Source organism: Hypomesus nipponensis, chromosome 21, assembly GCF_054491055.1.
Source record: "Hypomesus nipponensis isolate SF chromosome 21, ASM5449105v1, whole genome shotgun sequence".
Classification (NCBI taxonomy): domain Eukaryota; kingdom Metazoa; phylum Chordata; class Actinopteri; order Osmeriformes; family Osmeridae; genus Hypomesus; species Hypomesus nipponensis.
In genome coordinates this window covers 3,850,001-3,865,105 of record NC_140381.1, presented here as the reverse complement: position 1 = coordinate 3,865,105, position 15,105 = coordinate 3,850,001, and the positions used below count along the sequence as shown (strand labels likewise).

The 15,105-nt window shown below is 50.2% G+C and overlaps 1 protein-coding gene across 1 annotated transcript; it reads left to right on the top strand.

The window, feature by feature from the left end:
- Positions 1 to 92: 92 nt before the first annotated feature.
- wdr83os (WD repeat domain 83 opposite strand) lies at positions 93 to 2,291 on the top strand. The gene is made up of 4 exons (XM_084684779.1): positions 93 to 252; positions 594 to 699; positions 1,177 to 1,274; positions 1,955 to 2,291. The coding sequence occupies exons 1-4, from the start codon at positions 203 to 205 to the stop codon at positions 2,019 to 2,021; spliced, it is 321 nt and encodes a 106-aa protein (XP_084540905.1). The 5' UTR covers positions 93 to 202; the 3' UTR covers positions 2,022 to 2,291.
- Positions 2,292 to 15,105: the final 12,814 nt, after the last annotated feature.

Below are 15,105 nucleotides of genomic sequence, written 5' to 3'. Positions count from 1 at the left end.
GGTATTTTACTTTGCTTACACGCATAAATATGCTTACAAGAAATGGACCTTATATTTGAGCTTTTATTTTGAAGCAGATCTCGAACGCAATTGAGTCCATTCACAAAACTCCGACTAGCCGATCAGCTGTCAAATTCCACTCCCAGTTTTGGCACTGAATTAATCATCTTTAAACGAATACAAGAAACCATCCATCCTTAATATGTTATCTAACAACATGGCAGATCCGAAAAGACAAAACAAGATATTAAGGTTGGCATTGTGTGACAGAAGCTCTTTTTAAATCGTATCAAACGATAGCAAGCTAGCTCTAGCTAGCTATCCAGGAAGCTGCCTGGCTAAGAACAAATCAGAGTGCCTAATGCGATTAAAGACTTGCTAACTAGTTAGCAAGTTTAGACAATTAGTTATCTCATGATTATCGATTACCAAAGCTGAACGGACAGGTTTTATTGCGTAGAGGCACAATGAACTATCTAGTTGTTTGTTTCTGTCATTCAGCTAGGACACGTAGTCTATACTTGGACTATTCTAGCAGTCGCTAGCATTAGCCAGCTAGTAGATAGCTAATCTATAATGTGTTGTCGTTAAAGGTACAAGCCCCCTAGCACAGAGGCTAACCCCACCCTGGAGGACCCGACGCCGGACTACATGAATTTGTTGGGGATGATCTTCAGCATGTGCGGCCTGATGCTCAAGGTGACACAGCACCTCCCTCGTCACGCGATCACTCTTGTGTGTCCTCGCACCCCTCCCCCGCCATCAGCCAGCGCGAGTGTGTGTGTATGCGAGACAAAATACATAACCTCCCTAGCGTGCGTTAAAATATTCACCCTCCTTTGAGTGTGTGCGTGTGTGTCGGCTCTAAAGAGGTGTTGCCCCAAAGGGCCTACCCATCCCACTGATCCATTTACCAGATTAAAGGTAAACTCACCTTTTTAGATGTATGTGCCTGAAGGACAGTCCCATTCAGCATGTCACCACAAGGGCACACCAGACCACATGGGAATGTGGTACCCAACCCCGGGGGGGGGGGGGGGATGCTTGTATTGATTACACTGTGTCTGGTTTGTCTTGTCAGCATTCTCTTTGTCTGTGTGTGTGTGTGTGTGTTGTTGACTGGGGTGTGTCCAGTAGCAGTGTTCATAACGTCTGACTTGTGTTGTTGTTTTACAGCTGAAGTGGTGTGCGTGGATTGCGGTGTACTGTTCCTTTATCAGTTTCGCAAACTCCCGCAGCTCAGAAGACACCAAGCAGATGATGAGCAGCTTCATGTGAGTACCACACACACACACACACACACAGAGTGTAGGCCACGTGTCCCAAATGCTTATTATTTGTGTACATTTGGTATGTGCACTTAAAAAAATTAGATCTGTGTGCGTGAGAGAGCCTCTCCTCAGTCCAGCTTTGCAGACATCAGCAGCATTCTAGATCTTACAGGGCTGTAAATGTGTTCAGAAGATCTAGAATGTTCAGAAGGTCTAGAACCTGGCGTGCCACACCTTTCACTCGTAACACAAGATAAGCCTCTGCGTTAATGCCCAAAAGCTTTTAACTATGACCTCTAGACTTGCTACATTTCCTCATAAAAATTAACTACAGTTGGGCTTCTATCCAGAGAAGTAGGGGTCACGACCTTCAAGCAGTTTTGCAGAGGGGGGGGGCGGGGGGGGGGTGTCCTGAAGCCAAAGACAGACTAGATGCACTAATTGGTTGGCTAACACAGAACTGTCTTGGTCAGCAAATGCTGCTGTTTGAGGGGAGGGGAGTGGATGTGTACTTCCTCATGCTCCAAGGGTAGCATAGGGTTCTAGACTGTTAGTCTTCTAGACTGTTCTTAGGGTTCTAGACTGTTCTTAGGGTTCTAGACTGTTCCACCACAACGTTCCCTGGCAGAGAACTGGATACCAATGCCTCTCCTCCTTTCCCTCTCACGCCATCCTCCGACCAGGCTGTCCATCTCAGCCGTTGTGATGTCATACCTCCAGAACCCTCAGCCCATGTCGCCGCCTTGGTGACCAAGCGTCCAATTGCATGGGGAAGGGCGGTGCCAGACTGCGAGTGGGAGACTGACAGCTGATTCGCCCACTAGCCATCTGGGAAATGAAAAAAAGAGAGATATGGACACTCAAAACAAGCGTGGAGCCTGTGGAGCACCCCAACAGCCCTCATCATCTTCATCATCATTTTCTTCTTGCTACTTCAGATGCAAAGCAGTTTTTCACCGTTTTCCACTTACCCATTTACAAGTTCATTTGTTCGAAAATAAAAGTGTCGTTTTTTTTAAAGGGTGATCGGAGGTCTGTGTGCCATCGCATCTTTGATGTCTGTCTTACTGACTCAGCCAACCTGCCTTCTAAAAGTTCAATTTCCTAAAAACACTATTCCGTCAAACTCTCTCCTCCGTTTTATCTCTGTCTAATCACCATCTTTGTGTGTCACAGTCTGACTGGGCGTCTGTGTGTATATGAGAGTGGTTAAGTGTGTGCGTGTGTCAGTAATTGAAAAGCGTGTGTGTCTGCTGACGGCAGAGAGTAGAGAGTCAGCCGGATGTGAAGCTGATTTAGTGGGCTTATAACTTACGTACGTCCAGCCCTGGAGCGGTTCAGAGCGAGCCGAATGAGCACTTCCGAACACGGGAACTCTGCCAGAAAGAACCGTTTCAGCAAACTCGACCAGATTTTCCATGATTTTGCACTGGCTTTCCTGGGGATAAAAACGCCGAATGGCCCGTTTCTGCGAGGCCTTCGACTCCCGTTTTTTCCCCAGGTTGTCCACTGTAATGGATTTTTTACTCCGTGTACTGTATATATATATATATATATATATATATATATATATATATATATATATATATATATATATATATATATATATATATATTGTTGTTATGAATCGTATCGTTGGACGTTATTAAACTTGCTGATATAAGCAGTTATCGCATGTGTAGATCATTAGGCTGTGTAATTTTAATATTAAAACACCGTCACAGTTTGCTGGGTGTAAATTGTATGTCCAGAAAAGGAGAGGCAAGTTTAATTAAATCTAATCTTTATAACGGCTTAGCTGCGTCTGACTAATTATGATCAGGCAATTTAATTTAAGAAGCTTTGTTTTGTTTTTGGTTCCATGCTTGTAATTGCCACGAGCGAACATTAGAGGGCGCGATGGTTTCACAAACAAACGAGTAAGAGCTGTCAGAAAATGAACTGGCACAGTTCACCCGCTCAGCATCATTCGCTATATTGATTAAAAGTACAAAAACACCGCAGACGATCACTCTCGGGGTCTCGGCTGGCTCCTTCCAGCGAATCAAAGCAGTTTAGAAGATCAAAGTGAACAACCCGTTTGCTTTCAGAAAACCCATAAATTCTGTCTTTCATTGTAGCAATACCTCCATCTTTTTTTACCCTCAAGTATTTCAGGTATCTTTCTCTCACAGATCAAGCTATTTCTCTTCCCCAATACCGCTCTGTATCTCCTTATCCCGTGGAGAGTGGAGGAGAGGGAGAAACGTAAGCTATGAGTCACGCTCTTGAGGGAAAAAAGTGAAATGTGAAAATCCTGTGTGTTCCTTGGTCAGTGATCCTCACTGTTTTAACATTCAGCCTGTGAACACATGAGATGGTGTGTTGTGTGTCTGAACCCAGCAGACTGTGTGGGCTCAAACCAGCGGTGGGGTGTTCAGGACAGATGCTGCTGAACAACAGGGAATACGGATCAAAGTGCACCGATGAGTCTAGGCAAGCTGTGTGCGTGCGTGCGTGCGTGCGTGTGTGTGTGTTTATATCTGTTTCTGTGCATTCGTAGGAGAGTGTGTGGGTGTTTGGCTCTTTTAGATTAGTTTATTTAGGCTGTGTGTGTCTGTGTGTGCGACTGTGTGTGCCTCTCTGTGACTGAGTGTGTCTTTGTGTGTAGTGGACTGCTTGTGTATGTGTCTGTGTGTCAGTCTGTGTGTGTATGTCAGTCTGTCTCTTTGTCCGTGTGTTTGTGTGTCTATGTGTGTGTGTGTGTGTGTGTGTGTCTGTCTATGTGTGTATCTGCGTGTGTCTATACCTAATTTCCAGAGTGGAGGCTAAGCCCCCTGCTGGCAGTGAGTGGCAGTGTGGAGGGTGACAAGACGCTGAGTCAGACTTCCAGCATCATCAGCCTGTCCCCAATCACTCACCCTGGTTCTCCTGACACACACATACAGCCCACATTGGATGCACACAGGCAAACATGCAATACATGTGATTACACTTAGGCATGCATATATATATATATATATATATATATATATATATATATATATATATATATATATATATATATATATATATATATATATATATATATATTATTGTTTTATTAATCAGAGCCCCCGGAACAGTCTTCAGGGTTACTCATATACATCACAGCCTGTTAGACAAACATTACAAGGTTTCGGGCTGGACGTTGATCAAGAATCACAATAGTCCACAGAGATGGTGTATACTGCACTACTATGCTACTGGGGAGCTTATACTGAACACAATTACCCATAAGCATGACACATATTTAAAGTAGACCAAGCATACTGCAAAGGGATGATGTGGGGGACTTAAATCTATCTGAGTGCGTGGGTGTGTGTACCCCTCGCTCTCTCTCGCTCTCTCTCGCTCTCTCTCGCTCTCTCTCTCTCTCTCTCTCTCTCTCTCTCTCTCTCTCGTACACACACACACAAACACACACACACAAACACACACAGTCTATTCTACTCCACGCGCGCACCTCCCAAATGCAACCTGTTCCTTTTGCAAATGAGCTCATGCCAGCACGGGCACGCAAAGCGGCAATGGAGAGAGAAAGAGCACGTCGTGGAACCAATGGATAGGTTAGGGTTTGCTCTGACTACAGAGGCATCACGCACATCGCACTTACCACTACAAACACACACACACTCACACACACTGAAGTGCTGGCTACGTCCGCTAGTCTCAGTAGAAGGACTGCCGCGCGACAGAACAAGCAGTCTGGCACTGTGGCACGCACCAGAACGACAAAATAATTCGAGGACGTGAAAGAATTGATAGCCAACATTGGTGCAGAGGACCTTCGAGGAGAACAGAATATGCCTTAATATTTTTGTTGTTGAAATCTGAGCGTTCGTCGTTTGAAACCAATAACATCGTCAATTCTATGTTTGATCCAAGTCAGTTAATGGCAGGTTACGGGATGTGCTGGATTTGAAGATGGAGTTGTTCTCTCCGGTAGCGGATACGGTGCTCTTCGTTCCATCTGGTTTCCCTCAGAGTCCCGCCGACAGTTGTTACACCGCGGCACGAGCCGCGTCTATCTCTCAGGTGTGCTCCACTAGACATCTCTCGACTGGGTCGGGTCAGGACCCAGCGGAAACTGTTCTTATTCCCCGTACTACTTCGACGACAACCACCAACTGTCAGGTAAAATCGATTTCGGAAATTATGCGATATCAAACACTTCGAGGGCCACCAATTTGTGTAAACCATTCTGCTATTTGTCGATACCATTTTAAAGGATGGACCACACTTTCGCGTTAAATAGGTCTACCAATTAACGTGTGACAGACTAGGTTTGCCTAGACACTAGGAAACAATGAGGTAGATAGTTCCCATTGTAGGAAGTGGTTGCCTATGTAAAGTTTCTGATACCCCAAATTAACACTTTACACTGTGATTGATAACATTGTTTTCACGACATGGTCATATTGTAGCGAACTCAAATGAGTTAGGTTCGTTGGGCTTAAGCAGCACGAGTGCACAGCTCATTCTGAATCCTCGAAAAGTGGGCATTGTTGAGAGAGAGAGACATAGAGAGAGAGAGAGACATAGAGAGAGAGAGAGAGAGAGAGAGAGAGAGAGAGAGAGAGAGAGAGAGAGAGAGAGAGAGAGAGAGAGAGAGAGAGAAGAAGATAGATGGGGGCGAGGGAAAGAGAGGTAGTGCAGTGAGGAACAGGCTTTTCACGCAGGTACGATGGGAGAACGTGATGAAAAAGGTGACAGCGAGAGGTTTTCTTCACCCCCGACCCTCTTCACGCCTGTAAATAGGCTCACAAACTATTAACAATACACCATATAATCACAGGAAACCGGCCAGCGTTTTCAACAACGCCTGAGTAGAAAACGATTTGTTGTTTTCACGATTCGCTTTTGTTAAGTTATAGCAATAAGCATTCCCGCGGCCCACTAGGGTCAAGACCAACCCAATCCAGCGGGCTCGTCTCCCCCGCCACCAGGGTGTAATTATTGTAAACAACATGAAGATTAGAGAAAGGTGTCTGCTATTGTATGAAAGGGGTATGTAAAAAAAAAAAAAAAAAAAAACGTTTGTGAGTCATCCTGCCACGAAGAGTGTGTGTGTGTGTGTGTGTGTTAATATAAACATTGGATCTGTAGATGCTTGTTTTCTTTCAGAAAGCAACACTGCAGGATTGGAATAGGTCAGCCAGGTGTCTGTTTGCCACCTATGTGAGAGGAAGCTGGTGTAAGTGAGGGAGCAGAAGAAATTGACCTGTACATGGGAGAGAAGGAGAGTGTGTGCACGTGTGTGTGTGTGTGTGTATCTTTCCTGTGTGGGTGTGAGTGTCTGTGTTTCCACAATCTCACACCTGCAGTCCCTCTCGTACAGAGTCCCTCTCTCTTTTCTCTACTGGACCTCCCTCCATTATCTCCCTCTATCTCTCTGTCTCCTCTTTTCTCCTTCTTTCTCTCCCTCCAACCATCTAATGTCCTCCTCTTCTCTCCCACCATGCATATCTCCCTCCATCTCTCTCTCTCTCCCCTTCTCTCCTCTGTCCTTGACATCTCTTTCATCCATCTATATCTCCTACCCCCATACCTCTCCCCCACCATCCATATCTCCCTCCCTCCCTCCCTCCCTCCCTCCCTCCCTCCCTCCCTCCCTCCCTCCCTCCCTCCCTCCCTCCCTCCCTCCCTCCCTCCCTCCCTCCCTCCCTCCCTCCCTCCCTCCCTCCCTCCCTCCCTCCCTCTCTCTCTCTCCCTCCCTCCCTCCCTCCCTCCATCTCTCCCCCTCTCCACTTCTCTCTCCTCCCCATGTCCTTCAACCATCCATATCTCCCTCCTTCTCTCCCCCACCATCCATATCTCCCTCCTTCTCTCCCCCACCATCCATATCTCCCTCCTTCTCTCCTCCACCATCCATATCTCCCTCCTTCTCTCCTCCACCATCCATATCTCCCTCCTTCTCTCCCCCACCATCCATATCTCCCTCCTTCTCTCCTCCACCATCCATATCTCCTTCCCTCCATCCGTCCACTCCTTCCTTCCTCTCAGTCTGTCAGTTCAGTTCAATTTAATTCAGCTTCAGCAGCAGCAGCAGCAGCAGAGGCAGTCAGGGTTGATCCCCTACAGGCTCAGATGAAGAACAGAAGCCCACCAGGCCCAAATCACTTCCCAAATAAAAACAACATCTCAAATCTAAGATAACAAGAACGAAATAATCGAAAATAGATGCCATTATGCCAATGTACTAAATCAACTCGTTTTGAGGAACAGGCTACTACTTTTCCTTGCAGCCCTGAGGGGATTTGTATAGTTCTGTATTTAGTCTTTAATTTTTCCGCTAAAGTCAGACCTCAGATCAGATTAGACTGCTCTTAATAGCAATGTGAAGCGTTTAGGAGATCATGAGACTATCTGACCTGGAATCAGTGCATAGTGGGCATAGAGATATAATATAGTATAAGATAATGTATAAGAGACATTAATGGGATGGACTACCAGTTTAAAACCCTGGAAACAGCCACTATGTTTTAAACTCAGAACAGCTCCGGACATGGATTAACTCCACTTTGTAACCACCCGCTGCGGTTAAAGGAACATTCTACCCAAAAGGGCCCTGGGTCCAGTGTGATCTGCAACAACTTGGTTAAAATGGGAAATGAAATTCTATAAATTGAATAAACGTTAAACAGTACACTTAGCACTTTAAAAAGGCCAACTAGCCCAAAGTGCTTAGATTTTCAGTCAATGTCCCAGTACTGCTGGCCACTGTGGCTGTCACAGAACCACAGAGCGAAGAAGAGCAATTGCTCTCTCCTCCTTCCCCAGAGTGAAGGCCGCTTCCACACACTCTCTGTGTACTCCCCCACGGAGGGGTAAGGATGGGGGAGTGCGAGAGGGAGGGAGGACAGGGGAGTAGAGGTGGATAGGAGAGCAGAGATGGGGGAGGACAAAGGAAGGGGGCGAGGGCTGAGATGAGGAAAAGGAAGAGTGGTGTTGGAGGAGGAGGGATGGGAGAGTGGAGGAGGAGGAGGAGGGGGAGGAGGAGGAGGAGGAGGAGGGATGGGAGAGTGGAGGAGGAGGAGGAGGGATGGGAGAGTGGAGGAGGAGGGATGGGAGAGTGGAGGAGGAGGAGGAGGGATGGGAGAGTGGAGGAGGAGGGATGGGAGAGTGGAGGAGGAGGAGGAGGGATGGGAGAGTGGAGGAGGAGGGATGGGAGAGTGGAGGAGGAGGGGGAGGGGGAGGAGGAGGAGCAGAGAGGGGAGGAGGAGGAGGAGGGATGGGAGAGTGGAGGAGGAGGGGGAGGAGCAGAGAGGGGAGGAGGAGGAGGAGGGATGGGAGAGTGGTGGAGGAGGAGGAGGGATGGGAGAGTGGAGGAGGAGGAGGAGGGATGGGAGAGTGGAGGAGGAGGAGGAGGGATGGGAGAGTGGAGGAGGAGGAGGAGGGATGGGAGAGTGGAGGAGGAGGAGGAGGGATGGGAGAGTGGAGGAGGAGGGGGAGGGGGAGGGGGAGGGGAGGAGGAGGAGCAGAGAGTGGAGGAGGAGGAGGAGGGATGGGAGAGTGGAGGAGGAGGGATGGGAGAGTGGAGGAGGAGGGGGAGGGGGAGGAGGAGGAGCAGAGAGGGGAGGAGGAGGAGGAGGGATGGGAGAGTGGAGGAGGAGGGGGAGGAGGAGGAGCAGAGAGGGGAGGAGGAGGAGGAGGGATGGGAGAGTGGAGGAGGAGGGGGAGGAGGAGGAGCAGAGAGGGGAGGAGGAGGAGGAGGGATGGGAGAGTGGAGGAGGAGGAGGAGGGATGGGAGAGTGGAGGAGGAGGAGGAGGGATGGGAGAGTGGAGGAGGAGGAGGAGGGATGGGAGAGTGGAGGAGGAGGAGGAGGGATGGGAGAGTGGAGGAGGAGGGGGAGGGGGAGGGGGAGGGGGAGGAGGAGGAGCAGAGAGTGGAGGAGGAGGAGGAGGGATGGGAGAGTGGAGGAGGAGGGATGGGAGAGTGGAGGAGGAGGGGGAGGGGGAGGAGGAGGAGCAGAGAGGGGAGGAGGAGGAGGAGGGATGGGAGAGTGGAGGAGGAGGGGGAGGAGGAGGAGCAGAGAGGGGAGGAGGAGGAGGAGGGATGGGAGAGTGGAGGAGGAGGGGGAGGAGGAGGAGCAGAGAGGGGAGGAGGAGGAGGAGGGATGGGAGAGTGGTGGAGGAGGGGGAGGAGGAGGGATGGGAGAGTGGTGGAGGAGGGGGAGGAGGAGGAGGGATGGGAGAGTGGTGGAGGAGGGGGAGGAGGAGGAGCAGAGAGGGGAGGAGGAGGGAGAGGGATGGGAGAGTGGTGGAGGAGGGGGAGGAGGAGGAGCAGAGAGGGGAGGAGGAGGAGGAGGGATGGGAGAGTGGTGGAGGAGGGGGAGGAGGAGGGATGGGAGAGTGGTGGAGGAGGAGGAGGAGGAGGAGGGATGGGAGAGTGGAGGAGGAGGGGGAGGAGGAGGAGCAGAAAGGGGAGGAGGAGGAGGAGGGATGGGAGAGTGGAGGAGGAGGGGGAGGAGGAGGAGCAGAGAGGGGAGGAGGAGGGATGGGAGAGTGGAGGAGGAGGGGGAGGAGGAGGAGCAGAGAGGGGAGGAGGAGGGGAGCGGAGGCGGAGGAGGAGGGATGGGAGAGTGGAGGAGGAGGGGAGCGGAGACGGGAGGGGGAGGAGGAGGGATGGGAGAGTGGAGTAGGAGCGGAGGGGGAGGAGGAGTGGAGCGGAGGGGGAGGAGGAGGGATGGGAGAGTGGAGGAGGAGGAGGAGGAGGACAAAGAGCAGGGAGAGTTGAGGAGGTGGAGGAGAGCAGGAAGGATGGTAGGGCAGAGGTGGAGAGAGGGAGAAGAGAGGGGAGGTGAGGAGAGAGAGGGGAGGCAGGACTGAGGAGTTGTATTATTCAGGACTGGCAGGGACTCTGCCCTCCAATGGCCCCGTTTTAGAGGAGGGACGACGATGATCTCACATGCCACTCCCAAGCCTGAGAGAGTTCCGATGCTGCTGTGTGTGTGTGGGTGTGTGTGGGTGTGTGTGTGTGTGTTTGTTTGTCGGCCTGTGCGTGGGGGTATGTGTGTGGGTGAGAGAGAGAATAGCGGAAGAAAAAGACGTGGGAAAAGGGAGAGAGAAGAAAGAGAGATAGGAGACGGAGAGAGCAGACAGAACGATGGGATTGGTGATGCCATCGTGTGTTTGATGGAGGGGTGGAGGGGCAGCAGATCCCTTATCTTCCTCCTTTCCCCTCTCTGTGTTCTCTGGAATGCAAAGGCCTTCTTTGGCAACAGCAGAGTGGAGGACAGAGAGGGAAGGAAGGAAAGAGAACGAAGAGAGAGAGAGGGAGAGAGAGAGAGAGAGAGAGAGAGAGAGAGAGAGAGAGAGAGAGAGGGAGAGAGAGAGAGAGAGAGAGAGGGAGAGAGAGAGAGACTGTGTCTGTGAAGGGATGACTGAAGGAGGATCAGAGATAATCAAAGCTGAGGACATGTTGGAGAAGGTCTGTGTGTGTGAAGGAGAGAGAGGTGGAGAGATGGGGAGATGTAGGTGGAGGAAAATAGGGAGGGATTGAGGTGTGCGAGAGGCAGGGAGGGAGGGAGGGGTAGAAAGGGGGAGAGAGGGATAGAGGTGTGTAGTGAAAGCAATGTATGAGAGATAAAGGTTCAGCAGCAAAATGAACCACACACAAGCACACACACACACTTGCTGGCTGTTAACTTCCAAACAAGCGCACAATTAGCTGGCACCACACCTTTTACACACACTAACTCTGTAGGTAACCCCACTCTATTTTCACACACTCAAATGGCTTCTCACCACGGTCCACTGGGCTTTGCTGATGTCGAGAATTTCCAAAAGACACACACTCACACAATCATTCACCTCACATAAATAACTTCACACTGCGCTCCACAATCAGTATTTCATGTTTACACGTTTTCCATTCTATGGATATTATTCCACAAACGACAGGCGACCGGTACAGGGTGTGTGTGTGTTTGCGTGCATATGTTTATGTGTGTGTTCTCACAGTATAATGGACCACAGCAGGTCGCCAACCCACAAGCTGATTACATTTGCTTCTCGACAGTACAGTGGCTAGCCTGGACCTTATTTTCCTATTTAATTAGGATTGCCCCAGGCAAATCTGTTTCTGGGGGAAAGTTGGTCACTTTCTCGTTAATTGGATGCAGATTTGCTCAGCCCAGTCGTTTAACATCGTCAAGAGATGTGTCCTGCTGGCTGGAGAGAGCCAGGCTAGGACCACCGCACTGTCTCCTCTTACAGACCCCTTAGCTCACAACCAAACAGGATTGTTTCATACGGCAACACATAAATAGAATAAATACAAATAAATACAAATAAATAAATAATAAATACATATAAACTTAAATAAATAAATAAAAATAAAACAACGGCAAAATATAATGATAATATAATATTAGTCGACAGAAAACCTTTTTCTTCGAACTCCCGCCCGCTCCCAAAATGATTTTATTATTGCCTATTTATCCTCTCTCTCTATTGACTCTCTTCCAATCTCAGGGCAACGAGACAAAACGGTCTGAAAGCAGTGTGGCCTCCAGCTAAATCAATGCCATGGTCAGAGATCCAGGCCCTTGGAGACTGGTGTTCAGACCGGCCAGGGGAGAGGGTGTAGGGTTACGACACTCTGACCCTGACCCTGACCTCCATACATCTCCAGACCGGGAGGTGATGAAGCTGTACGATCATCTACACCGGTGCTCCCACGTCACACTGTCTGCAGTCTGGGGTTTCATTCGAGAGAGAGAATGAGAGGGAGAGAGGGGGAGAGAGAGAGAGAGAGAGAGGGAGAGAGAGAGGGAGAGAGAGGGAGAGAGAGAGAGAGAGGGAGAAAGAGGGAGAGAGGGAGAGAAAGAATAAATGGACAAGAAAGAGTGGAAGGGAATGACAGTGGGAGGAAGAGAGGAAGTGGAAAAGAAAGAGAGAGACGTTTTCCTCCACTGTAGTGTTAACTCCAAGCCCCCAGAAAGAGTTCATGGTGGAAACGAGGGAGAGACAGTGGAGAAAAGAGAGAGGGAGAGAAAAGAAGAGAAGAAAACAGAGAGAGACAGAGAGACAGACCCCAGCCCCTGGGTCCAGCTTGTGTTTTTGACATTAGCCTCCTTGAATAAAGAAGATAGTCGTCCTAAATAAATGATGGGGTCATTTGTTTTTCAGAGAGGTGCTTGTGTGTCTTGAATACATAAGCACCTCTGTATGTGCCACGACATGCAGAGGCGGACTCAGACAGACTGAGTCAATAGCACCTCCGTAGCACACTGTACCTTCCACACCTCTCTCTTACGGTGGATCCACCACCACCTCCTCATCTCTCTCTCTCTGTATATAATCGCTCTCATCCTCTCTCTCTCTCTCTCTCTCTCTCTCTCTCTCTCTCTCTCTCTCTCTCTCTCTCTCTCTCTCTCTCTCTCTCTCTCTCTCTCTCTCTCTCTCTCTCTCTCTCTCTCTCTCTCTCTCTCTCTCTCTCCCTCAGTTTGTGTCTCACACACTGTCTGCCTCAGCACCAGACTATAATGCCATCCCAAAACATGCTCACCTAGCCCCCTCCCTCTCTCTCTCTCTCTCTCTCTCTCTCTCTCTCTCTCTCTCTCTCTCTCTCTCAAATCACCGCTCTCTTATCGTTCCCTCTCTCCCTCTGTTTAAATTAATGCAACCATAAATCAAAGAGTCAGGAAATACTGTGTGTGGACTCTCTCTCTACCTCTACCTCTACCTCTCTTTCTGCCTCTTCCTCTTTTTCACTCTCTCTATCTCTTTCACACACACACACACACGCACACACACACACACACACACACACACACACACACACACACACACACACACACAAACACACACACACACACACAGTAGAGTACAGTTCAGTAGCCCAGAGAGAGAGAGGGAGTCTCTTGCAGGACATCGAGGATAGATATATAGATATTCTCTAATGTACCCTCGGTCACAGAGGCCCTGACCACTAGACAGCATGGAACCAGGGAACGATTGTAAAGAAAGTGAGAAAGTGATGGATTTGCCCCCTCCGCATGTCCATCTGAACTCAGCTTCTTCTCAGGCCTTCATCAATCACTCACTTCCTCCTTTCTTCTTCTTCTCTTCCCTTCTTCTTCTTCTCTTCCCCCAGTCGGTTTCGCTGTGTCTCGTTCTCTTCGCTGTTGGATTGTGTTTTTTTTTTCTTCTGCGCCCTGGTGTTCCTGTCCTCTTTCCTGCTCTCTCTTTCTCTCTCCTCCTCCCCTCTTTTTCTGTCCCTCCTCCCTTCTCTCTCCCCCATCTCCCTCCTTCCCTCCTCCCTCTCTCTCTCCATCTCTCCTCCTCCCTCTCTCTCTCCATCCCTCCTCCTCCCTCTCTCTCTCCATCTCCCTCCTTCCCTCCTCCCTCTCTCTCTCCATCCCTCCTCCTCCCTCTCCGTCCATCTCAGTTACCCTCCAACTGCGAGTCCTCAGTGTCCTTGGTAATGCCCCAGCTTGGCCTCTCTTCCTACGCACGGTCCTGTGTGTGTGTGTGTGTGTGTGTCCGTGTGTCCGTGTGTGTAGGAGGAGGGGTGTGTAAGTGTGTGTGGTATGTGAATGTGTGTCTGTGCTTTTGTGTGTGTGTTCCTCAGTTTATTATCACCAGTCCTGTGATATCAGGCCCTGCGGCCCACCACACACACACACACACACACACACACTGCACTCCTTCCCTCAATAAGCTTCAAAACACCTTACTGTAGCAGTCTCAGTCTTTTTCTCTCTAGGTATGTGTGACTGCTCACTTTTGTGTGTGTATGTACGCTTTCTTAACTGTGTATGTTTGTGTATGTACGCGTTCTTGACTGTGTGTGTTTGTGTATGTACGCGTTCTTGACTGTGTGTGTCCACGCTATTACTTGTGTGTGCGCTCTTGTCTGTATGAATTAGTTTACTCTTTACACCAAGTCAGGGAGAAATAATGTGTTTCACTCTGTCAGCAGATAACTGGTGGGGTAAATGTTCTTACACACACACACACACACTCACACACACTCACACACACACTCACACACACACATTCACACACACACTGCTGCTTTCAATTTTGTGGAAAAAAGCTATGCTGGCTCCCGTTACCTCTTTAAGGGACTTTAATTAATCGTTTTTTGTCTCTTTCTCTCCATCCCTCCTTCTCCTTTTCTCCTCCCTTCCCCTCCCCTCTTTCATCCTCTGTCCTTTCTGTTCTTCCACCATCCCTCGTGTCCCTTCTTCTGCCTCCCTGGATGTCGTCTCAATGCCCTCTCTCCTTTTTTCTGTCTTTTTCTCCCTCCCTCCCTCCCTCCCTCCCTCCCTCCCTCCCTCCCTCCCTCCCTCCCTCCCTCCCTCCCTCCCTCCCTCCCTCCCTCCCTCCCTCCCTCCCTCCCTCCCTCCCTCCCTCCCTCCCTCCCCCACAGCTCCATGCTCTCCCCGCTCTACCCCGACAGCCACGCCCCCTCCCACATTGCCCCGCCCCCTCCGCTGTGGCCGAGCCCCGCCCCACCCTCCTCCTCCACCCAGAGCCGGCGCCCGCCGCGATACCACCCGCCCACCAGCGGGAGCAGCGTGTGCGCCAACCCCACTTACTACCACACCGTCTATGACGTCCGGGTGGAGCAGTACGGCGACGCGCCGTTCAGCCGCAGCTCGCGGTCCGGGCGTGGTTCGGGGGGGGCGCTGGCGCTGGTCACGCCCAAGGACCCGCTGGCGCCCCCGGTGAGGAGGCGAGGAGGGCTGGTGGACCACCGGGACGTCATCAAAGCCCACCAGTCTCACAAGCTGCAGAGCACGCCGCAAGCACGCCGCAAGGAGTGGGAGTAAGTAGGCCCGCGGGCCCAGCTGCCTGGAGA